This window comes from Heteronotia binoei, chromosome 12 (assembly GCF_032191835.1).
Source record: "Heteronotia binoei isolate CCM8104 ecotype False Entrance Well chromosome 12, APGP_CSIRO_Hbin_v1, whole genome shotgun sequence".
In the NCBI taxonomy this organism is placed as follows: domain Eukaryota; kingdom Metazoa; phylum Chordata; class Lepidosauria; order Squamata; family Gekkonidae; genus Heteronotia; species Heteronotia binoei.
Genome location: NC_083234.1, coordinates 54,832,982 through 54,857,549, shown reverse-complemented (window position 1 = coordinate 54,857,549; position 24,568 = coordinate 54,832,982). Strand labels below are relative to the sequence as shown.

The 24,568-nt window shown below is 45.1% G+C and overlaps 2 protein-coding genes and 1 long non-coding RNA gene across 3 annotated transcripts in view; all 3 read right to left on the bottom strand.

Annotated features, from left to right (window-relative positions):
• The window catches only part of LOC132580508 (uncharacterized), a 205,055-nt gene that overhangs the window by 142,251 nt on the left and 38,236 nt on the right, over positions 1 to 24,568 (bottom strand). The window lies entirely within an intron of this gene.
• LOC132580507 (epididymal secretory protein 4-like) overlaps positions 1 to 24,568 on the bottom strand; it is a 112,712-nt gene that overhangs the window by 59,948 nt on the left and 28,196 nt on the right. The gene's annotated exons all lie outside the window — the stretch shown is intronic.
• On the bottom strand, positions 368 to 15,750 carry LOC132580505 (epididymal secretory protein 4-like). The gene is made up of 8 exons (XM_060251346.1): positions 15,292 to 15,750; positions 13,457 to 13,652; positions 10,470 to 10,597; positions 7,787 to 7,857; positions 6,544 to 6,639; positions 5,438 to 5,539; positions 3,604 to 3,633; positions 368 to 501 (listed from the first exon to the last, which is right to left on the bottom strand). The coding sequence occupies exons 2-8, from the start codon at positions 13,574 to 13,576 to the stop codon at positions 410 to 412; spliced, it is 639 nt and encodes a 212-aa protein (XP_060107329.1). The 5' UTR covers positions 13,577 to 13,652; positions 15,292 to 15,750; the 3' UTR covers positions 368 to 409.

Below are 24,568 nucleotides of genomic sequence, written 5' to 3'. Positions count from 1 at the left end.
AAAAGTCTAGCTAGCTCAATCACACCAACTCATGGAAGCTAAGCAGCTTTGGCCCTGGTTAGTACTTGGTTGGAAGACCACCATGGATGCCCAAGGTTGCTATGCAGAGGAAGGCAATGGCAACCCACCTCTGCTCATCTCTGTCTTTGAAAATTCTAGGGGCTACTATTGGCTGTGACTTTGTAACATTTCTAAACTTTGAAGCTAGCATTGCTCAGGTCAAAACAGGAAGGTCTACAGGTGTGTTGGCCATCATTACTAGTCTTTATTTGAAGAAGGAAGGCGAGCAGAAAGAAAGAACTTTTGCAAACTTCATTCTGGAGTTGCGGTATATTTTCCAAACATACACAAGGATTCTGCAAAGAAATGCTCTGAGTCTCTTTATTCATCTGAAAGAGGACAAATCTAATCAGAAGATTGCAGTGAGGGCTATCTGGAGGACCATGATGCTGATAATGTTAGTTGTGCAGTCTTGAAACATTCCTCCAAATTCTGATTTTCCTGTTGAAGAACAAATAGGATTGTGAAAGAGACTTTTGCTGGCATGCTTCATAACAGGAAAAATGCAACATGATCTCTTTTTCATCTTTCTTCCAGATTACAGGCAAGTACACATGATCATTGCACATAAAGTGGTTCCTTGGAAACCAATTAGGGGTCCCTCAAGGTCAGTAATGGGTGGCAGATGAACTTCCCCAATGTGGTTCAGTCATCGTTACAGACCATCCCCCTGCCTTCTGCAGCAGGTAAACAGTGCTGCCTACCCTGGAGAGTGGCTCAACATCCATCTTAAAATGGCAACCTGTGCAGACAGTGGCTCTTTATGCATGCACAGCTTACTTCTGATATTCACTGAAGTCAACTTGTTCATAAATAATTTGGAGCTGGGAGTGAACAGTGAAGTGGCCAGGTTTGCAAATGACACTAAATTGTTCAGGGTGGTGAGAACCAGAGAGGATTGTGAGGCACTCCAAAGGGATCTGTTGAGGCTGGGTGAGTGGGCATCAACATGGCAGATGAGGTTCAATGTGGCCAAGTGCAAAGTAATGCACATTGGGGCCAAAACTCCAAGCTACAAATACCAGTTGATGGGGTGTGAACTGGCAGAGAATGACCAAGAGGGAGCTTGGGGTTGTGGTAGATAACTCACTGAAAATGTCAAGACAGTGTGCGATTGCAATAAAAAAGGCCAATGCCATTGTTGTGTCCTAGGCTTAAATGGGAGAACTGTTACTTTTGGAGGGAACTGTTACTTTTGGAGGGAAGCTGAACAAGCCAAAGCTTGTACTCCACACCAGGGTTCCAGAGAAGGCCTAAGCGTGCCCAATCAGGGGAAGGATTGAAACATAAGTAGCCAATCAACATCTAGGCTCATACTGTACCCTGATAGGCCCTTAGGGCCCTGTAAATAGCCAATCCATGTAGATAGTTAAGGACCAATCAGAAGGGGGCAAGAATTGTATAAAAGAGCGGGAAGTTTGAATAGAGCTCAGTCTGTGTGTGCGTGTTCCTGAAGTAAAGCTTGCTGAAATCACTCTCCGACTCTGGTCTCTTACTGCGCCAACCCCAGTACTTTACAGCCATGCTGGGAATTATTAGGAAGGGAATTGAAAACAAATCAGCCAGTATCATAATGCCCCTGTATAAATTGATGGTGTGATCTCATGTGAAATACTGTGTGCAATTCTGGTCACCGCACCTCAAAAAGGATATAGCATTGGAAAAAGTGCAGAAAAGGGCAACTAGAATGATTAAAGTGTTGGAACACTTTCCCTATGAAGAAAGGTTAAAACGCTCGGGGCTCTTTAGCTTCGAGAAACATCAACTGCGGGGTGACATGATAGAGGTTTACAAGATTATGCATGGGATAGAGAAGGTAGAGAAAGAAGTACTTTTCTCCCTTTCTCACAATAAAAGAACTCGTGGGCATTCGATGAAATTGCTGAGCAGACAGGTTAAAATGGATAAAAGGAGGTACTTCTTCACCCAAAGGGTGATTAACATGTGGAATTCACTGCCACAGGAGGTGGTGGCGGCTACAAGCATAGACAGCTTCAAGAGGGGCTTAGATAAAAATATGGAGCAGAGGTCCATCAGTGGCTATTAGCCACAGTGTGTGTGTGTGTGTATATATATATGTGTGTGTGTGTGTGTGTTTGTGTATATATATATTTTTTGACCACTGTGTGATACAGAGTGCTGGACTGGATGGGCGATTGGCCTGATCCAACATGGCTTCTCTTATGTTCTTAAGTCTTCTGCAATTGGGAAGTGGTAAAATTAGCCCCCAGGTTCCACCAGGGACATAGTCCAGATTGCATAGCCTCCCTCACATTCCAGCCTCAGGAACCCATCTCCCCTGGGAGAGTGTCAGCCCCACCTCACCCTTGCAGGAGCTTGCTTTTGCCAGCTGAACAAAGTGGGGTCTCTTGTCACCGACACATACAGAACTACTGAATGTTTTCAAGGCTGCAATCCTTAACACACCTGCCTGATCTGGGAGTAAGCCCCACTGAATACAGGAGCCATTATTTCTGAGCAGACCTGAATAGGACTGTGCTGCAAGCCACTTCAGGAACTTCATGGTAGGCTGAGAAGAGGGGGATCACTACAATACTATTTTTCCAGCCCATTTTTGCTTCCCAGCTCCATGATGAGAATTAGAGAAGTTAGCCACGTTAATCTGTTCCTGCAAAATAGCAGAGAGCTGTGTGTCTCGAAAGTTTATGGTACAATCAGGGCTGGATCTACATATTTTTTGAGTGGAGGCAAAACCAAAAAATGGTGCCCCCACTAAAAAATGGGATGCAGGTGATCTGCACCCCATCCACCCCGCATTTAAACGCCCTGGTGTTTAAATGGGGAGGGAAGCTTTGGGGCTCGCTTGCCTTTTCTGCCTCCCCCCTTTGCAGGGAGACAGCAAAGGCAGGCAATCTGCTTCCTCACCCCATTTAAACACCCCGCGGGGCTGCCTACCCTCCCCATTTAAACACCCCATCAGGGTGTTTATATGGGGAGGGAAGCTGAGGGGCTTATCTTTGCCACCTCCTCACCTTGCGGGGAGATGGCAAAGGCATGTAATCGCCTCCCCTCCATTTAAGCATGCTAGCGGAGTGTTTAAACTGGGACGAGCCATGAGGCTGCTTTTACTGCCTCTCCACCTTGTGGTCAGGCAGCAAAATCTGCAGATCTTTCTTTCCGTTCCAGCCTGCCCAGGGCATGGGCACCCAATTCAGTGCCACCCGGCGGTGCCTGGGGCTAGTGTCCCCTCTGCCCCCCACCCTCCACCAATCCAGCCCTGGCTGCAATCCAATTTATTAGCTTTAAAGGTGCTACTAGGCTCTTTACTATGATGAGAACTTTTTTTAAATAGGGACTTGAATGTTATATTTCAAAATTACAAAGATCATGTCCAATTATGATTCCAGATGGCCCCAGGATTCTACATTGCCATCCCATATGGTAGAAAGGATATGATCTTGGAGCTGTCACTTTTGTTCAAGTGTGATGGGTGCCTGTTATTACTGGTTTTTACAATCTCACGTGCAGAGTGTAGGATTCCCTCTCCTCCAACATTCAGCCTTTCCATTTCTGGGAACTTACCTAAATCTATGTCAATCATTTCACATGTCTCTGTGGAAGGAAAGAGACCTGGTCACCAGGTGGAATTAGGCCCCACAAATAAACCCCCATAATTGTCTGCTGATCTATAATCAGGGCTTTTTTTGAGCTGAGACGCAGTTCTGGCTGGTTTGACATCAGGGGTGTGTGGCCTAATATGCAAATGAGTTCCTGGTGGGCTTTTTCTACATAAAAAGCCCTGTCTATGATATTCTACTTCCATTGCCATTCTGCTGAAAGCTTCATCTGCAGATGTCAGCAAAGAAACCAACAAAGCTAAGATGGTTTTTCCAATCAGTTGGCAACTCACAATCAGATACCCTTCCAAGTGTGCATTAGGAAGCAAATGAAAACAGCTGCAGGGGAAATTTTATCAACCACTCATCACAGGACTTGGATAATAAATGAAGCTATTGGGGCACAGGACAATGATATCCCAATGCCAGGAAATTAGTCTTTTTCCAAACAATCTTGGCCAGAATTTGGACCCAGAGGGTGTGTTCCTCAGTTCAGGATCTGCAAGGAGAGAGATGTGTTATACTCAGGTTCAGCTTGTACCTGAAGTGCCACAAACCAAAAGTCCAGTTCTTATGATTTCTACTGGTACCGGCCAGCCATTCAGAGGAACTGCTGTTGCACAGCCATTGTCTTCTTGCAAAGTCATTTTCTTCTTGCACAGGAAGAAGGGACATATAGCTTTACGGTAGTTTTTAGTGGTTCGTCTCAGTGATGAACCCTGAAATCCCTGGCCTTCATCTTTGGCTACCTCAGGGCCAAGCTTAATTTTATGATTTTGTGGCAAGTCTGGCGCAGGCGGAAGGAGCCACCTTACTTTCCCTAACTTCCACACAACAGCTGCAGGGAATGTCTTTTAAAAAATTGTACATGATCTCAATTCAGCTCAGAACTGCGATGCAGAGAGAAGAGGAGTTCCTGCCTCTGCACCCTTCCTTGACTGAGCTCAAATATCCCAGCTGGGAGTTATTTGTGCAAGACTGGAGCTCTGTTCTGACTATTCCTTGCACACCCAGCTTCAAAGTTATGCAAAGAACTTTCTATTGGGCCTATTTAGGCTCAGGAAAATGGCATGGGAGGATGAGGAAAGCAGGAGCCCAGCCTTTTCTCGTAATGCAGTACTGAGCTGAATTGGGTTCTCTACTGTTTTCAAAAAAACATTCCGCACAACTGCTGCATGGCTGCTGAGAAACGATGCTGGGTCCATGGAACCCAGACCAGACTCATTAAAAAAAATTGTATAGTTTGTCCCTCAATTCTATAGTGGAGCAATATCCCTCCAAACTCTTTAGCTTTTCAGTGTAACTATGCTCCATATTTTGCTCAGCTGAGATGTCTTTTTTTTCTTTTTGAAAATTGTATTTTACAAATATACAAAAAATGCATTATACAACATTAAAAAGGATTGAATATACATAAATATTAGGCAGTATTGCATTAATAGAAGTGATAAAGTTTGTGCAATTAGTTAATACCTGTCATACCTACAAGTTGTCTTAAGTTTAAAATGGGATTTCTTGCCAGCCATTAAGAAAACCTGTAATGCCATCAACATGGCACTTTGATCCCATTCTCATTAGCCCCCACATTCCTAGAGAAGTTGTACGTTGTTTATGCAACTTGCACCATTCCTGGGTGAACATCTTCATGTCTTCTTCTGGTCAAGATGAGTTGACTTAGCAGGACCAGCTCCTCCTCCTCCTGCCAGCTCTTTATATGGCCAAGAAAATCTACACACATGTCATGGGTCTTTATTTCCCTCAGTCAACTTGATATAAATTCCACAAGTAATTTCTCTTACCTGCTAGCCGCTCATCACTTATTTGGTTCCCATCAAATCCCAGAGATACAGCAAGGTTTTTGAATTTTGTCCTGACATCATCTGATGCTTCTCGTGTTCTGCCTTGAGGCCCAAGGAAAGAGTCTTGTTGAAAATAACGACAAAGGTAGAAGGACCAACCAACATGCTTTGGATTTGAACCCCTTAATCTGCTCTAGCCCCTTGTTGTGTCCTCCCTGTTCAGTTGGTTGGCAGTGGAAGGTAGGAGGGTTAATTGCTGGATTGAAAGGCCAGTCTATTGCCTCCTCCAATAAGTCCACAACTGTCTGCAGTGAGAATGAGACAATCTCTGGGATATACAGCTTCCCCTCTCAGGTTGATCTGCAGCTCTTTCTCTTCAGCTGACCACTGGAGAATGAAAGAACCAGTATAGTGTTCTAGCTGGATTTCATCCAAGAAGTTTAAATCCATGTCCAACCTGGATACAACCAAACTACATGCAAGCTCAGGAACAAAAAGGAAGCATTCTGTCAATTAAATGCTCAGTTCCAATATTTGCCTCATATATCCTTTCTCTCTCTCTCTCTCTCTCTCTCTCTCTCTCTCTCTCTTTTAAAGCAGGGGAGGGGCCTTTCATGCACATTTGCTTTTAAAATGTAATGAGTTCTTTAGAGTATACTATCTTTCATGGTGGGTGCATGTTGGTGACAAAAATTTAGCATCTCTCCTTATAAGAAACATCTGAAGCATCTAAAGGAAAGCAAAGTACTTGGGAAAACACCTGGACACTGTCTTGATGTCTACATTGATACACATTTGTACACTGTCATTGGATTTCCCCTAACACAAAAACCAAAGAGAATTTGAAGCCCGTCTTCAGACAAAACTTCTGTGTAACTCTGAATGGAGCCAAAAGAGTTTCACTTTGCCGGCAAAGTTCCTAATTTTAGTATATGTGTGCCATTACAGTATGCAGGAGTCTGTCTGTGTAACCTGTTATGATCTCTTTGGATGAAGAACATGATTTTTAACCACCAAAATGTACAGTTTTCAAAAATTTTCATCTGTACCAAATGCAATTTATTGTCCCATCCACCACCAAGAGATTCAGTTTCAGTGACACTTACTTAAGAGATACATGCCGTATATGTTTTTCCCTCTAACAAGTACAAAGTAGTAACTTTCATAATCTACTTCCATCATTGTTATGGTTTCATTGGAAGCTGAAATAGAAAACACCCATTACAAACAGAAATATCACTTCTCTCCAAACAGCTTCTAGAATTTGCAGCAAAATGAGCAGATTACATTCAGACAACTTGCTTTCTGCATCTCTGTGTAACACTCCTCCCAAGGGGGGGGGAGGCAGAATGCACTGGGCTTTTTTGGTACAGCGGACAGATGTGAGGCAATCCCAGTCACATCTTTTCCCAGAAAGCAGTCCCAACCCTGGCCAACTCAACAACAGAGGGCAGGAAGCAATATAAGCAGGATCCAAGACCAAACCTTTATTTTGGCTTTTCACTGAGAATTAAGGAGAATTCAAACACCTTTTTTCAAAGCTCCAGCTCCTGAAATAAGCCACATTTGTACAAGAATCACACAGCTGTAATATCTTCTTGAGTGTGCTTACATGTCTAATGCATAAGAAATTGAGACCCCATATATATTGCTTTTCTGCCGCAAGGTTTTTTTTTTTTGTAGTTGTTCCCTTCTTTTTGGTTGTCACAATTTGTTGGCAATTGACAGATTGAGAACAGCATTATGCAAATTAAAGGGGTTCAGTTCTGATACCCATATTTTCCATGGTCATCTCTGAACCTAGAGGGTTAAGAAGCTTTACGAAAATCTGCCAAGCCTATTGATCAGAGGCAAAAAAACAAGGAGCCTATGCACTCCACAAATGGCAATACCTCTTCCAAGCTGACTTCATCTCCTGAAAACATCTCTTTGTCTGGGTTCTGACAGCTGGCTTGGGGTGGCTGCGTCCCATCCCGGAAGTAAGCTGGCATACAGAGAAGTGCCCTGGGGCAGTCAGACAATGCACAGCCAGCCGCCAGATCAGGTACTGACTGCAGGCATTCTGGAGAAGTGTTCAGAGCACTCAGGCAACTTATTGTAGCCCCTGAGTGCTTCCTGGTTGTTCAGATGGCCGGGAACTGTGCCTTGGATATGCCTCATCAGTTTGCTACCACTTTGTATGTGGTAGCTTTTTGAAGTGGCAGAAGGACAGCTAAGGAAGGGGTAAGTGTTTGGATGTGCTTTTTTGGGCCCATCATGGGGCATCCTTGGGGCAGCTTATTCTGCCCTTCTGGACCCACTGTTTAAGTGACTCATACTTACCAGAAACTAAAAGTAACTTGTACTTACTAGAAACTGTGAATATACCAGGCTGGTTTGTGTGCAGTGCTTCAACTTTAGTTGTCTTACATACTTCATCTCTGAGGGAAGAAAAGGAATGATAGGTTGTTTCCATTCCACATGGAAATGGTTCTGCTGGTGCAAATGCAGCATCAACCATGGCAATGACTAGCAACATGGAGGTTTCTCCCACACTTTCCTTTTCTCAGCCTTCTGTGACTGTCCCTCTCCTCCACTGCTGGAGGGCTTTCCCAGGCTTTAAAAAATGGGTTATAGAAAAAGCATTGTGTGAAGGAAAGGTCTCACAAGACCCATTCCCTGGTGTCCCAGGATCCTGTCAAAGTTCCACAGCTGTCCCAGGTCTCCGCCTGGTGGCACCACCCCGTTCCCTTACTCCTAGAGTATAACAATTACATTCCTGGCATGCAGGAACTGCTACCACCAACAAATTTGGAAGACTTTCCTGCTTAATGTAGCATTCTGAATCTGCACTGCTGTTTAAAGGCGCTGCCTAGTTGCTGGGTCTTCTGCTTTCCTCTGGCTACCTAGTGCAGCTGTCTATCACAGTTTCCCCACCTTATGGGCTGGGAGAGCTCACCTGTTCCCTCCTCCTTTCCTCTCTTCAGAAACTGGGCCAGATAGGCATGGTGCATTTACAGGAATTATGCTCTGAACATATTTGTTTCTTAACCATATTTTAAAATGTGGTTTCTGGTCTGTAAACCAGCAGGGTGAAGGATAAAAATAAATGGTGAAAACACGCATTTATTGTGGACCAGGCCTGCAACAGACCAAGATGCCAGCTCTGTCCCCATATTTACTCTGATAACACATTAACTAACTAGATTTAAAAACACCAGCCACACCATTTCATGTTCATTCACTCATGCATTTATCAACATTATATATGTCATCAAATGTCAGCAATGCCCTTCCACTCTTTGTCTACTCAAAAGATTATAGGAAAATATATCTGACATTTAAAACCACAATTCTAAAAAAACCCGGTGGGAGAACTTTAAATATCCTAGGTGATTTCATTGCAGATCTAAGATTAAGAGTCCTCGGGGTGTGGGGTGGGGGGATTAAAGGGCCATCTGAAAATGAGATTACTGAATTTGCTAAATTCACAAGTTCAGAATAATGGACCCCCTCTCAAGGGTTAAACACACCCTTGCTGTAGCCAATCCTCCTGGAGCTTACAGTTAGCCCTGGAATAAGAGCCCTGCAAACTCTTGAAGGATTGGCTATATCAGGGGTGTGTGGCCTAATATGCAAAAGAGTCACTGCTACAAAAAAAATCCCTAACTTCTGAGAAACACCTGGAACTGACACTGGGTAGCTCTAGGAAACACTGGAAATGCTATGGTTTTGCTGTAGAGTTTCAGGCAGTTTCTAAACCTACTTAATGTCACTTCCCAGTTTCCCCAGAAGTGATGTTGTGGTGCGGTCTCTAGGGTTGTCAGCTCTGGGTTGGTGAATTACTGGAGATTTTGGGGTGAAGCCTGAAGTGCGCAGGGCTGGGGAAGGATCTCAGAAAGATATAATGCCTCACAATCCACCTTCCAAAGCAGCCATTTTCTCCAAGGAAACTGCTTTCTGCTCTGGATAAGGTTGCCAAGGGGATAGATATATCTGTTGGCTATCTTGTGGTGCCATAGAATTTTCACCCAAATGCTAGAGGGTCCCTGCACAACAGGCCTGGAGCAAAGACATCACTACTGGGTGACATCATCACACCAGACACATCAGGCACTGACAGAGCTCTTGGAGGTAGGGATCCCCCTGCTGGCCAGCCCCATGCCAGTGGGTTGGGATCACCAAAACCAGGGAACCCCTGCCCCCAGCAGGAGGCTGGGAACCCTAGTTCTGGACAAGGTTGCCAGCTCTGGATTGGCAAATACCTGGAGATTCTGAGGGTGGAACCTGAGGAAAGTGAGGTTTGGGGATGGGAGTGACTTCAATGGGGCCTAATGCCATACAGTCCACCTTCCAAGGCAGCCATTTTCTCCATGTGCCTGGAAATCAGTTGTAATTCCAGGAGAGCTCCAGCCACAACCTGAAGTTTGAGAACCATGTCTCTGGAGATGAGCAGTAATTCAGGTGAATCTCCAGGCCCCACCCAGAGGTTACAACAACACATACAAGGAGAATCATGGAAGGGTTGAGAACTAAGAAATAAACTGTGATATATTCATGAATACAAATTTATTATTATTATGAAATATTTTCTTTGCGTTCTTTGTATTATTACCAGTTTGCAAATACAATAAATCGGTGGTACGGCCTCATTTGGAATACTATGTAAAATTCTGGTCACCACACCTCAAAAAAGATATAGCACTGGAAAAAGTTCCCCAAAGGAGAACTAGAATGATTAAAAGGTTGGAACACTTTCCCTATGAAGAAAGGTTAAAATGCTTGGGGCTCTTTAGCTTGGAGAAACGTTGACTGAGGGGTGACATGCTAGAGGTTTACAAGATTATGCAAGGGATAGAGAAGGTAGAGAAAGAAGTAGTTCAGCTCTCCTTGCAACATACTTACTTCTTTATTTAATAGCAGAATGCAACTGTCTAGGAAACAAAACAGTGCTAGTTGCTTTGCCATTCCAACACACATACAGACTTTACTTTATGAACAGATTGCACTTTGCAAAGGAAGCTGATAATTGTAATAACACAGGGGAACTTACTCAACGTAGCGCATTATAAAAATCAAGTTTCCTTCAGCAGTAGGCTCCAGTACATCATCAAAGGAGATGACCGTCATTGGATCCCTGTTTCTCAAGACATTTGCAATGCGATACCAAGTCCCAGCAACCTAGAAAGAAGAGCTCAAGATCAATTTATTAATCAAGAATCTGATCTATGACACAGACAGGAGTGCACTTGGAAACTGAAATTATTTGGGGTGGGGGGAAGTAATCACAGTGGCCCTGGGCATGCTTTCAATATAAAGTAATGGTGGTGAGGAGGCAGGCTGTCTACAAATTCCCAACCCTATCTATTCAGAGGCTGAGAAAAGCCCGTTTCTCAGGAGGCTCAAGGGCATTGCAGCAGGCCAAACAACTAGCCTAATACCTCCTTCATGATCTCTCCTAGGATGAAGCCAGCAAAGACCGGATCCTGGGTCCCAATGAGCTTCAAAGTGTGACCCCTCTCTGCCACCCCCTGTCCCCAGAGGTGCAAGTTCTGAAAACCCCCACAACCTGTGCCTTGGCCCCACTTGTCAGATCTGCTTCCCTCTTTCCCTGCCCTTCCCAGCTGTCCTTCCTCATCTTGGGAGCTGAGATCCAATTAACTCCTGATTAGGGAGAGAAATATGAAAGCCAGCAGGGAGGCCGAACATGTCTGAGGAGACACCAGCAATGGAGTGAGCCTGGAGGGAAAGGGAAACAGGATGGGACAACCACCTTGGGGTAGAGGGGCTAAGGAAGAGGCAGCCTTCCAGGGCAGGGACCCCCAAGTATTTAACCTCAGCAGCTATTTCTGCTGGTGCATCAGAGTGAGACACCCACAAAAAGGCTATGAGCCCATCTTCCATTTGCTTTATTTGTTTATTTAAAACAACTGAGGGTACTTCACAATGTAAATAACAAAACAGTTACTTGGTTACAACTGAATGATACTGAGCCCCTACCCACAAGAACTGTCTCTGGGAGGCTGCTTACAGACAGGCAGTTTGGGGTGCATGGGAGGCATCCCAAATTGGCAGGCTCAAAAAGAAGTGTCTCAAACCACCACATGCTCCAGTGCAAGGAACCCCTATCCCACCCGAGGGATGCCTTGGTGTAGTCAGACGGTTGTAGAAGAATACCAGTGAGCACCTAGAGCTGATTGGCGGGTTCACACCACCAATCCACCTCATTTGTGCATTTCCACGTCCAGATGCCAAAGAGGCAACTGGCAGGCAGCTCAAAAATTTGCTACCACTTCAAAAGTGGAAGCTTTTTGAGCTCCTCTGAGGATGCTGGAGGACAGGGTGTGTACAGGACAGATGGTGGCAGATGTGAACATTTGGATGGGTTTTTCTAGTCAGTTTCTAAGGCATCTCTGGATCAACTTAAACTGCCCGTCTGTAAGCAGCTGAAGTTTCCCTTCCAATTGGCCATGATTGATTTGGAAATGTGATATAGGAGTTCATAGCAGAAATGTGTCTATTTTCCTCTTCCTTCCAGTTTTTCATTTAAATCATACTGATCAGGTCATAAGGCAGGGGTGGAGAATGTCCATCCCAAGGGCCATTTTTGGCCCTCGAGATCACTTGGTCTGACCCTCAAGGATTGCTGGGTCGAGCTGAGCCACATAGCAGCCTCCCTGGGGTCCGGCTGGGCGGTGAGGATTGTTATATTAAAAGTTATAGTTAGTATGCAAAAATGATAAAATACATAATATGGAATAATGTAGTACTTATGAAATCTGAAATTCAAAATGTTTGAAGTAAGAATCATTTATCCTGTAGAAAATGTGTTAAAAACTATTAATGAGGAGGATTATAGAATCATAGAATTGTAAAAGGCCTCCAGAGTCATCTAGTCCATCCTCCTGAACAATGCCACAAATTCACAGCTACCTCCCTCACATACATCCAGTGACCAGTGTTCCCTCTAAGCTGAGTTAGCATGAGCTAGCTCACAGATTTTTAGCCTCCAGTTCACAACTTTTTGTCTTAGCTCAGGAAAGATGGTCCCAGAGCACAATAATTTATGCAGTAGCTCACAACTTTAATGCCAGAGCTAACAAAGTAGAATTTTTGCTCACAAGACTCCACAGCTTAGAGGGAACATTGCCAGTGACCACTGCTTCATGCCTAGAAGAAGACAAAATAATAATAATCATCATCATCATCCAGGATCCCAGGTTACACTGGCTTGGAGGAAATTGCTTCCTGACTCCAAAGTGCCAATTGGCATTTCACTGGGCATGTAAGAAATGGCACGAGAACTAAGCACTGGTGCAACCTTTCCTGCCCTCCCTCTCATGAACCGCCTAAGTTCACAGTATCAGCATTGCTGACAGATGGCCATCTAGCTTCTGCTTAAGAACATCTACAGAAGGAGTGCCCATCATCTTCAGAAGAAGCCTGTTCCACTGAGGAACCTCACTAACTGACAAGAAGTTCTTCCTCATATTTAGCTGAAAACTAAATTTAATTTCAACCCATTGGTTCTGGTCTAGCCTTCTGGGCCAACAGAAAATAACTCCACTTCATCCTCTATATGGCAGCCCTTCAAGTATACATATAGATGTCAAGCTGATGGGGTGGTAGTTACCCAGATCCTCCTTTCCCCCCTTCTTGAAGATGGGGACAACATTTGCCCAACTCTGCTCTTCTGATACCTCACCTGTTCTCCAAGGATTCTCAACAATAATGGACAGAGGCTCAGAAATTACATCTGTGAGTTCCTCTAGTATCCTTGGATGCAATTCATCTGGTCCTGAAGACTTAGTTACAGTTAAAGAAACAAGGTGTTTATATGTAATAGGAGCTTATGTTGGGGAGAAATATTTACTTTTTTTTGTTCTATATCTCATGCAATGTATATTACTGAAGACCTTTGTTTTGGTTGTCACAGACCCAAACTGGCTGTCCCCGTGAAGTCAGGGATGAAGTCAGGGATTCTTACATCAACATTGTGAGATTTCGTAAACCATTATTTAGAGCCCATTTGGTGCTTACCTTTTGGACATCAAAGTTTGGAAAAACGGGAATTTGGATATCATCAATTCTGGTATCCTCAGCTCCAGCAGGGAGCAGGCAGACAGATGCCAACAAAATGATCAACAATGCAGCTTTCATCTTTGCAGTGGGCCTCTCTTCACACCAGTTGGGAGTCTGTGCTTTCAATTGGCTCTTTAATTCCCACGTTCATCACCTGATGAAATACACCCCATCCCCAGGAATTAGTTACGCAAAATGATAAGATTATTTCCAGAAATAATGGTTTCTGCACACTCTAGAAACATCAGAACTTTCAGGAAACAATTTCTTAGGAGATATGCCCACAGACAGTTCATGATGGTCTGGTAAATCCCTGGATTGTTGGTCAGTGATCCAAAGCTACAGAGAGCCCTTTGGAGGTGGGAAGAAGGATGCACAGACAAAGGACATTCAGTCCACCCCAGTGATATCAGATATGAAGATGTAAACCACATTAGGAATTTTTCTGGCTAATAGCTGGGTAAAGCCAACTGAATTTTATTTATAGCGGCAGATTTTTAGGAGCACCGAAGTAACAGGCATTCAATGGAATATCCATTACAGCTTCCCTCCCCCCCCAAAGGTATGTAGCATTCCGCACATTTGTGGTTTTGTTTCACCACACATAAGAGCCCCGTGGCTGCAGTACGGCAGTCCTAAACTCTGCTCATGACCTGAGTTTGATCCCCGGTGGAAGCTGAGTTTTCAGGTAGCCAGCTCAAGGTTGACTCAACCTTCCATCATTCTGAGGTCGGTAAAATGAGTACCCAGCTTGCTGGGGGGAAAGTGTAGATGACTGAGGAAGGCAATGGCAAACCACCCTGTAAAAAGTCTGCCATAAAAACATTGTGAAAGCAATGTCACCCCAGAGTCGGAAATGATTGGTGCTTGCACAGGGGACCTTTCCTTCACCAATCAGTCACAGTTCCTCTGCCCCTGCAGCAGGAAAAAAAACCCAGATACTTTCTCAGCCCTTCAGGATTTTCAGTACACTGCAGGGTGGGGGGACACAATGCAACTGTCTTGTGCTGTTGTATCTAAAGGGAAGTGACTGGAAGTGGGTGGCGTGACTGGAACATTTCAAAGGCCTCTGGGTCAGTTTGCAGGAGTTGCTGGAGGAGTCAGCACAGTGCAATTCTCTTGTACTCTGCTGTCGATAAACATATCCCCTGGTAGGAAATGAAGCTTTTTCAGTTGGGAGGAGGTTGTGGACCTCGGCTGATGCCTAAATAATGAATCAGGGACCTCGGTGGTATGGACACAGAATTAAAAAGAAACACACCATGATACTAATGCCACTACACATATATTCTTACACACTCCATGCAAAAATTAAACATACAATCCAACTATTATTGCCAAAGGCTTGAACAGTCTTAACATATAGCATGAGTCTTTAGACAGTTCTTATGAAGCACCTCAGTCCTGTTGAAAGTCTTTTAAACAGATTCTTAAAGATGTAAGTTAACTGCAAATTGATGGAAGCTCTTGATGGTTTAGAGCAGGTTCATGGGATCAAACCCAGGTATTCATTGAAAGCAAGAACATTTGAAGAACTCTCAAGTCACAATTCATTTGGTGAAGACTTTACAGAGCCTGGTTGCATAAAAATCTTAGGCAGCCAACAGCCAGTCCATGAATAGCACAGTATAACAGCCACGGAATACCGGCAAGATTCTATTCCAAATATGAATTTGTCTTTAAAGCCAACTAGCCATAATTTTCCTTTCAGTCTGGAACTGAGTCATACAAACAGTCATAACAATCTACTCAAAAATTGTATGCAGTAATCAGTAAAACCAGGAATCACTTACCCAAATGCCTACATAAAAATCTTCAAGTGGCACATCATTCATCAAAATTTCACAGTAAGCAGGACACCGTACTTTTTGATGAGACAAGTTTCTCAAGGTTTACCACAGCAGTCATGTGTTATACAGAGCTAATTACAATTGCTACCAGGTGTTATTTGTTATGTGTTAGTTTACACTGACAGGTACTGAATTGAGGGATACCACCTATAATCACATTTGATGTAAACAATTCTAATTTACAGAAAATCAGAGAGCTCCATGTTTTGATTTAATTCCGTAGGTACGAGGGTTTCCAAATCCAAAGACCAAGACAAGGGCTTCAGTCAGTATGACCCACCCATAACTAAGAAGTGTCCCAAGTTAGATGTAATCCAGACAACAGTCAAAACTAGGACAAAAGCTGTTTCCTTTAAGTTCAGCAACCCACATTGGCTTGATTTTAGTTAACCAATCAAATTTACAGCAAATGCTGTGACTTAACAAATCAAGTCTATTGTTAACCATGTGGCTCAAACAGCCAATCAGGTGAGGTTGCCAACTGGACCAATTGCATCAGGTCCAGTTAAGGGAACACCTTCTTCCATCCATGAGCTTGGCACCTCCTAGATTCTTTTGGCCTCAGTCTGAGAAGCATCTGGGTGGCCTCCTGTCTTCCCTCTCTGACTCTGAAGCTACAAGCAGTTTGAGCTGTGTTCTCAGAGAAAGAAATGCCCCTGATCTTTAGCTAGGCCATAACTTGAACCTAGGGTTACCAAGTCCAATTCAAGAAATATCTGGGGACTTTGGGGGTAGAGCCAGGAGACTTTGGAAGTGGAGCCAGGAGCAAGGGTGTGACAAGCATAATTGAACTCCAAGGGAGTTCTGGTCATCACATTTAAAGGGACAGCACACATTTTAGAATGCCTTCCTTCTATAGGAAATAATGAAGGATAGGGGCACCTTCTTTTGGGGCTCATAGAATTGGACCCCCTGGTCCAATCCTTTTAAAACTTGGGAGGTATTTTGGGAGAAACACTAGATGGTATATGGAAAATTTGGCATCTCAAAAAACAGCCCCTCCAAAGACCCTGACACCCGCAGATCAATTCCCCAGCATTCCCTATGGGAATCGTTCCTGGAGGTGCATAATGGCTGTGGGGGTGGAGCTTACCCTGCCGGCCAGCTGCTGGGGGAGGGGGAAGCCTGTAAAACCAGGGGATCCCCCGCTGGGACCTGGGGATTGGGAAGCCTACTTGAACCACAGTGTGAATTTAGCAAGAAACTGCTTAAAGGGATGAGTTTCTTTACACTTTCCTCTTATATGATTCTATATTATTTTTCATCCCAAGAAAGATCTCTCAAACATGCTTGTTGGAGTGAATGACTCAACATACCTAGACACTGGGGGAGGGGCATTATCCATGTATCCCCCTGACCCAAGTCCAGGAAAGTAGGTGGGCCCAGTTCTTAACCAAAGCAGGGTCACAACTTTGAACAACTCCTAAGAACATAAGAGAAGCCATGTTGGATCAGGCCAACGGCCCATCAAGTCCAACACTCTGGGTGTTTTCGCACTCACGTTTTACTGGCGCCACGACCATCCTGACGCCGGCGAATCTGCATGGATTTCGCATCAGAAGCTCCGGCGCTCCCAGAAGCGCCGGCTACTTCCGTCGCTAAGCCAGCGCAAACGGAAATCGCAAAGATGCAGGAAAACGTTTGCGCTGGCTTAGCGACGGAAGTAGCCGGCGCTTCTGGGAGCGCCGGAGCTTCTGATGCGAAATCCATGCAGATTCGCCGGCGTCAGGAGGGTCGTGGCGCCAGTAAAACGTGAGTGCGAAAACGGCCTGTGTGTCACACAGTGGCAAAAAATTTTATATACACACATACACTGTGGCTAATAGCCACTGATGGACCTGTGCTCCATATTTTTATCTAAACCCCTCTTGAAGGTGGCTATACTTGTGGCCGCCACCACCTCCTGTGGCAGTGAATTCCACATGTTAATCACCCTTTGGGTGAAGAAGTACTTCCTTTTATCCGTTTTAACCTTTCTGCTCAGCAATTTCATCGAATGCCCACGAGTTCTTGTATTGTGAGAAAGGGAGAAAAGTACTTCTTTCTCTACTTTCTCCATCCCATGCATTATCTTGTAAACCTCTATCATGTCACCCCGCAGTCGACGTTTCTCCAAGCTAAAGAGCCCCAAGCGTTTCAGCCTTTCTTCATAGGGAAAGTGCTCCAGCCTTTTAATCATTCTAGTTGCCCTTCTCTGGACTTTCTCCAATGCTATAATATCCTTTTTGAGGTGCGGCGACCAGAACTGCACACAGTACTCCAAATGAGACCGCACCATCGATTTATACAGGGGCATTATGATACTGGCTGATTTATTTTCAATTCCCTTCCTAATAATTCCCAGCATGGCGTTGGCCTTTTTTATTGCAAACGCACACTGTCTTGACATTTTCAGTGAGTTATCTACCACGACCCCAAGATCTCTCTCTTGGTCAGTCTCTGCCAGTTCACACCCCATCAACTTGTATTTGTAGCTGGGATTCTTGGCCCCAATGTGCATTACTTTGCACTTGGCCACATTGAACCGCATCTGCCACGTTGATGCCCACTCACCCAGCCTCAACAGATCCCTTTGGAGTTCCTCACAATCCTCTCTGGTTCTCACCACCCTGAACAATTTAGTGTCATCCGCAAACTTGGCCACTGCTCACTCCCAACTCTAAATCATTTCTGAACAAGTTAAAGAGCATGGGACCCAGTACCGAGCCCTGCGGCACCCCACTGCTTACCGTCCTCCACTGCGAAGACTGCCCATTTATACTCACTCTCTACTTCCTATTACTAAGCCAGTTTTTGATCCACAAGAGGACCTGTCCTTTTACTCCATGACTCTCAAGTTTTCTAAGGAGCCTTTGATGAGGAACTTTATCAAAAGCTTTCTGGAAGTCAAGGTAAACAACATCTATCGGGTCTCCTTTGTCCACATGTTTGTTCACCCCCTCAAAGAAATGTAACAGGTTAGTGAGGCAAGATCTTCCCTTGCAGAACCCATGCTGAGTCTTCCTCAATAACCTGTGTTCATCAATGTGCCTACTCATTCTGTCCTTGATAATGGTTTCTACCAACTTTCCTGGTATTGAAGACAGACTGACTGGCCTGTAATTTCCCGGATCTCCTCTGGAACCCTTTTTAAAGATGGGGGTGACATTTGCTACCTTCCAGTCCTCAGGAACGGAGGCAGATTTCAATGAAAGATTACAGATTTTTGTTAGAAGATCCACAAGTTCAACTTTGAGTTCTTTCAGAACTCTCGGATGTATGCCATCCGGACCCGGTGACTTATTAGTTTTTAATTTGTCTATCAGTTGTAGGACCTCCTCTTTTGTCACCTCAATCTGACTCAGGTCTTTCAACACCCCTTCCAAAATTAGTGGTTCTGGGGCGGGCAAAAAGTTCTCGTCTTCCACAGTGAAGACGGAGGCAAAAAATTCATTTAGCTTCTCAGCCATTTCCCTATCCTCCTTTAGTAATCCTTTTACCCCATGGTCATCCAAGGGCCCCACTGCCTCCCTGGCTGGTTTCCTACTTCTAATATATTTGAAGAAAATTTTATTGTTGGTCTTTATGTTTTTTGCAATATGCTCCTCATAGTCCCTTTTTGCCTGCCTGATCACAGTCTTGCATTTGATTTGCCACAGCTTGTGTTCCCTTTTACTAATCTCACTTGGACTGGTTTTCCACCGCTTAAAGGAGTCCTTCTTACCTTTTACAGCTTCCATTACTTTGTTTGTTAACCATGCAGGCCTTTTCTTATGCCTGTTTGTGCCTTTCCTAACTTGTGGTATGTATTTTATCTGAGCTTCTAGGATTATAGTTTTAAATAGCGTCCAAGCTTCCCCAAGGGTTTTGACCGTATGTACCTTTCCTTTCAGTTTCCTCCTCACATGCCTCCTCATCTCAGTGTATTTACCCCTTTTAAAGTTAAACGTGGTTGTGGCAGTCTTTTTGGACAACTCCCTATTTATACAAACGGTTAAATCAATAACATTATGGTCACTGCTCCCAAGCGGCGCAATCACTTTCAGTTTCCTCCTCACATGCCTCCTCATCTCAGTGTATTTACCCCTTTTAAAGTTAAACGTGGTTGTGGCAGTCTTTTTGGACAACTCCCTATTTATACAAACGGTTAAATCAATAACATTATGGTCACTGCTCCCAAGCGGCGCAATCACTTTTACATCTCTCACCAAGTCTTGGGCTAAGCCCCTCTCTTAGGCTAAACAGGGTAGTCTGCCACCAGGCTCTTTGAACTGTTGCCAAGGTCTCTAGAGGAAACACCTAACCACTAAGATTTCCCAGGAAATTATTCAGAAAGCCAACCCAGCAAAGTGGGATTTGCAGCCCTGAATTTCTAGAACAAGAATTACCATAGTTGAGAAGGTCTAAGCCACTGAACTTAGCTTTGGGACAATGAAGGCAAGGTCCACACAGAGATAAACAATATATAGAATTTATTTACGGTGTAATATATATTGACAAAACCAGACTTGTGAAGGATTTAAAATAAAAAAGCTATTCTTTTCCAGCTAACTAATACATTTCAAAGCATAGTTACCAAAGTTTCAGCCAACACAGGATGCTTAGTAAGACAAGACAAGGAACTTTCAGGAACAATAGCAGAACTGCACAAAAGAGCCATAGCAAGATGGCAAAGAAGCCATAGCAAAAGCAATGGCCCCAGAAGCATGATGGCAAAAAGTACCTGTATGGTAAAGCTTAGCTAACCTTAAAGAGGGAGTCTGATAGCCCCCAGCCCTAAAGGGCCAATCAGCATCCACTGAGTGATGTAACCTTCTACTTAGTTGCCATGGAGATCAAGGCCGTTTTCCCACTGACCTTACTCCGGAGCGACGTCCCTCGTCCCTAAAAACCAGTTTACATCTGCAACGCAAAAGCTGCGGCTCTTCCTGGTTGTGAGCAGCAGTTGGTGGGAAATCTGCACAGACACTGCGTGGTGAAGAGGGACGTCGCTCCGGAGTAAGGTCAGTGGGAAAACGGCCCAAGAGTCAAATTCCTGCTCATTCATCCTTGGATCCCAGACTAGATGCTTACCCACAGCTGTAAAGAATTCTTTAAATGGAAACTAGTAAGATACAAAAGTACCAGCTTCCCCAGGTGCTGATGATTTCTCTGAAGGCGATTATGAATCATCTCTTTGTGAGAGCCTAACTTCAAGTTGTTTTCTCAGCCAAGAGACCTAGCAAGAATCTGAGGAGCCAGGCCCAGGCTGACCAAAGTTTGAAATGAAACTGTAAAAGCACTACAGGGCTACATAACTCTACATCACTCTAAGGGTGCAGTCACATGCGCCTTTAGTTCCGTCTTCCCCACGGTTTCTGTTCAGATTTTATGAACACCACCAGACAACCATATCTGTCCCTTGAACGCATCCCAACGCATCCAATCCTTTTGAAACTTGGGAGGTATTTTGGGGAGAGGCACTAGATGCTATACTGAAAATTTGGCACCTCTACCTCAAAAAACAGCCCCCCAGAGCCCCCGATACCCGTGGATCAATTCCCCATCATTCCTTATGGGAATTGTTCATGGAGGTGCATAATGGCTGTGGGGGTGGGGCTTCCCCCGCCGGCCAGCTGGCTGGGGGAGCGGGGAAGCCTGTAAAACCGGGGGATCCCCCGTAGGGACCTGGGGATTCGGAAGCCTATTCTGGGGCCAATGAACAATACAGGATATTCACAAACACCTTCCTCCACACACATACATTCCCAATGACCCCCTGCTCCATGCTCCGGGATCCCAGGTCAAATTGACCTGGAAAAAAATTGCTGACTGACCCCAAAGTGGCAATCAGCATTTTATTGGGCATGTAAGGATAAACTGCAAGAACTAAGCACTGATTCAACCCTCCCTGGCCTCCTTCTCATGATCCGCCTGAATCACAAAGGTGAATGGGATGGCAAGGGCTGGGCGGACCCTGGCTCTGTATGTCTAGATGAAGCCAAAGCCCCCCCTCCCACTTCCTGCTTCTATATATTTTCTCTGAAGTATCCCATTTCATTCAACGGGGTTTCTTACAAAGCTATCCTGTGAAATAAATCCTGTTGAATTAGGCTTCCCAATCCTCCCGCCCTGGCGGGGGACCCCAGGATTTCCACCCTCTTCCCCCGCTCCCCCAAAAAATGGAAGCGGGGGGAGAGGGAAGAAACGGCGCTGAGCTGCCGGATCCTGGAGCCGGCAAGGCCGCCGCGCCGCTGCCGCCGCCTCCCTGCCCACCGCAGTTTCTCCTCCGAGATGGGCTCAGGCTGAGCCCATCTCGGAGGAGCAGCCAAGAGGCGGCAGCAGCGCAGGGGAGGGCGAGGCAGGCCAGGAGCATGGCGAGCCGCGAATCCGGGCCCTTCTAGGACCCGGACTTGCGGCTCGCCACGCTTCCGACCCGCCTCCACCCCCCCCTCCGCTTCCATCCCAGAGGCGGAGCAGGCGAGGCCACTGCGCCGCTGCCGCCTCTACTCTGCTCGCCGTGGCTGCTCCTCCGAGATGGGCTCAGGCTGAGCCCATCTTGGAGGAGCAGCCACGGCCAGTGGAGAAGAGGGCGCCGCGCCGCTGCCGCCTCTACTCTGCTCGCCGTGGCTGCTCCTCCAAGATGGGCTCAGGCTGAGCCCATCTCAGAGGAGCAGCCACGGCGAGCGGAGCAGAGGCGGCAGCTGCGGGGCAGCTGCGGGGCAGCTCGCCACACTCCCCGGCGCCGTTTCCCCCCTCCCCCTAGCTCCACCCCAGTGTCTCCTGGCTCCACCCCCAAAGTCCCCAGATATTTCTGGGGTTGGATTTGGCAACCCTATGTTGAATACAGACTTACTTCTGAATAAACATATACATGGTTTTGCATTCTAGGGTTGCCAATCCCCAGTTGGAGGTAGGGGATCCCCTGGTTTGGAGGCCCTCCCCCGACTTCAGGGCTATCCAAAAGTGTGTGTGTGTGGGGGGGGGGTGTTAAATGGCCTATGGGCATGCCATTTTACCCTATGGAGACTGGTCTCCATAGTGTAAAATGGAAAATTGATCTATCGGTATCTAGGGCTCTGAAAGGGGTTTCCAAACCCGTCAGAATGCCAGGTCCAACTCAGGAAATATTTGGGGTGTTTTGAGATGGAGCTAGGAGATTTTGGTGATGGAACCAGGAGCAAGTTGTGACAACCATGACTAATTTCTGAAGAGAATTCTGGCTATCACATGTAAAGGAACTATGCTCCTTTAAAAGCCTTCACCATTGGAAATAATGGAGGATGGGGGCATGTTGTTTTGGGGTTCATAGAACTGGACCCCGGTACAATCTTTTTGAAACTTGGGGGCTTTTTTGGAGGAGAGGCATTAGATGCTATGTTGAAAATTTTGGTGCCTCTACCTCAAAAAACAGCCCTCTGAGAATGCCAGATACCCACACAGATAAATTCTCCATTATACCCTATGGGAACTGGTGTCCATAAGGTATAATGGAGAGCAGACATCCCCTCCCCTCCTCCCATTGTCTGATAACCCTGAAGCAAAGGGAGGGCCTCCAAACCTGGAGATACCCTTGTTGGGTCTGGGTTAGGATTGCTGGACTGGTCAGGCTGCCATCCTTACCTTCACTTTGCAGAGTGCTCTTTCTGAGCTATAGCAGAGCAGTGTGTCCTAGTCTAATGGTTACCACATTATCTCACAAATTGCACAGAGAGCCTTTGCTTTAAGTTAAGAAACCAATACTGGTGGATTTATTTAATCATAACATATAAGTGCAGTGGAGAGAAAGAGTGACTATTTTAGTTAACTATGGATGGCTTTGGATTGTAGTAGGCCATCTGCTTAGTTCAGATCATGAGGAGAGACACCATGCTGTTCCTCATGATGCATACAGGGAAGAAGAAGGTAGAGGAGGAGAACAAAGAAGGAAAGAAGTTCCCTGAGATTACATTCTGTTGGTTAGTAAGTGAAAGCAGAGCAGACAAGAAGGAGACTGATATTGTTTAGAATTGCAATTGGTAAGTGTGTGTTAAATTTGATAGTTTCTCCAGTAGCTGGATTAACAAAATATTTAATCGATAATATCATATCACATGCTTTACATTGTCAATACGAATAATGCCCTACAGTTCTATTCTTATCTACATCTTGTGGTGCATTATTTTTTAAAATCAGCCTTCAGCAGCATGTTTCTAAAATTCTTTGGGTTTCTAAAACCTATCCCAGGAGGCACTGTGATATAATATTCCATAAGGGTTTTTTTTAATGGATCTACGGATTTTATATGGAACAGCTGAATTCAAAAAACCACATGACAAGTTGTCTACCTTGCATTTAGATATATCCTGTAACAATTCCGCTGTGCAAGCACCAAGTCATTACTGACCCATGGGATGACATCACATTATGACATTTTCTTGGCAGATCAGTTTGGTGTAGTGGTTAAGTGTGTGGACTGTTATCTGGGAAAACCAGGTTTGATTCCCCACTCCTCCATTTACAGCTGCTGGAATGGCCTTTGGTTAGCCATAGCTATCACAGGAGTTGTCCTTGAAAGGGAACTGCTGTGAGAGCCCTCTCAGCTCCACTCACCTCACAGGGTGACTGTTGTGGGGGGAGAAGATACAGGAGATTGTAAGGCACTCTGAGTCTCTGATTCAGAGATAAGGGCAGGGTATAAATCTGCAGTCTTCTTCTTTATGGGGTGGTTTGCCATTGCCTTTCCCAGCAATCTACACTTTACCCCCAGCAAGCTGGGTACTCATTTTACCGACCACAGAAGGTTGGCAGGCTGAGTCAACCTTGAGCTGGCTACCTGAACCCAGCTTCTGCCGGGATCAAAGTCAGGTTGTGAGCAGAGCTTGGACTGCAATACTGCAGCTTACCACTCTGTGCCACAGGGTTCCCTCAAAACCCAGGAAAGTTTCAAAAAATCAAGGAATGGATTTCTTGTAGTATGGAAATTTTTTGAATGAACTCTGAAACTGCAAACGCATTCCTTGACTTGAACAGTTCTCCAAAGAGCTCTGTTCCTTAATTCTAAATATGTCTACCACAGAAAAAGTACATGCATGGTGAGGGATACAACATGAGATTTTTTTGTAAAGTTGTGGAATACTGAGAGGGAAACAGGTGAATTTTTGGTGGAGACAGAAGATAGTGCAAGCTTGACCCTAGTTAGTACTTGGTTGGGAGACCACCAAGGAAGCTCAGGATTGCTATGCAGAGGCAGGCTATGGGAAGCCACCTCTGTTCATCTCTT

Excerpts from the sequence above, each read along its gene's own strand:
- LOC132580505 (XM_060251346.1), bottom strand. The coding sequence starts at position 13,576 with ATGAAAGCTGCATTGTTGATCATTTTGTTGGCATCTGTCTGCCTGCTC. Across the intron at positions 10,598-13,456 it reads CAAACTTTGATGTCCAAAAG|GTTGCTGGGACTTGGTATCG; the intron begins GTAAGCACCAAA and ends TCTTCTTTCTAG. Across the intron at positions 6,640-7,786 it reads TGGTATATTCACAGTTTCTA|CTTCCAATGAAACCATAACA; the intron begins GTAAGTACAAGT and ends TTTCTATTTCAG.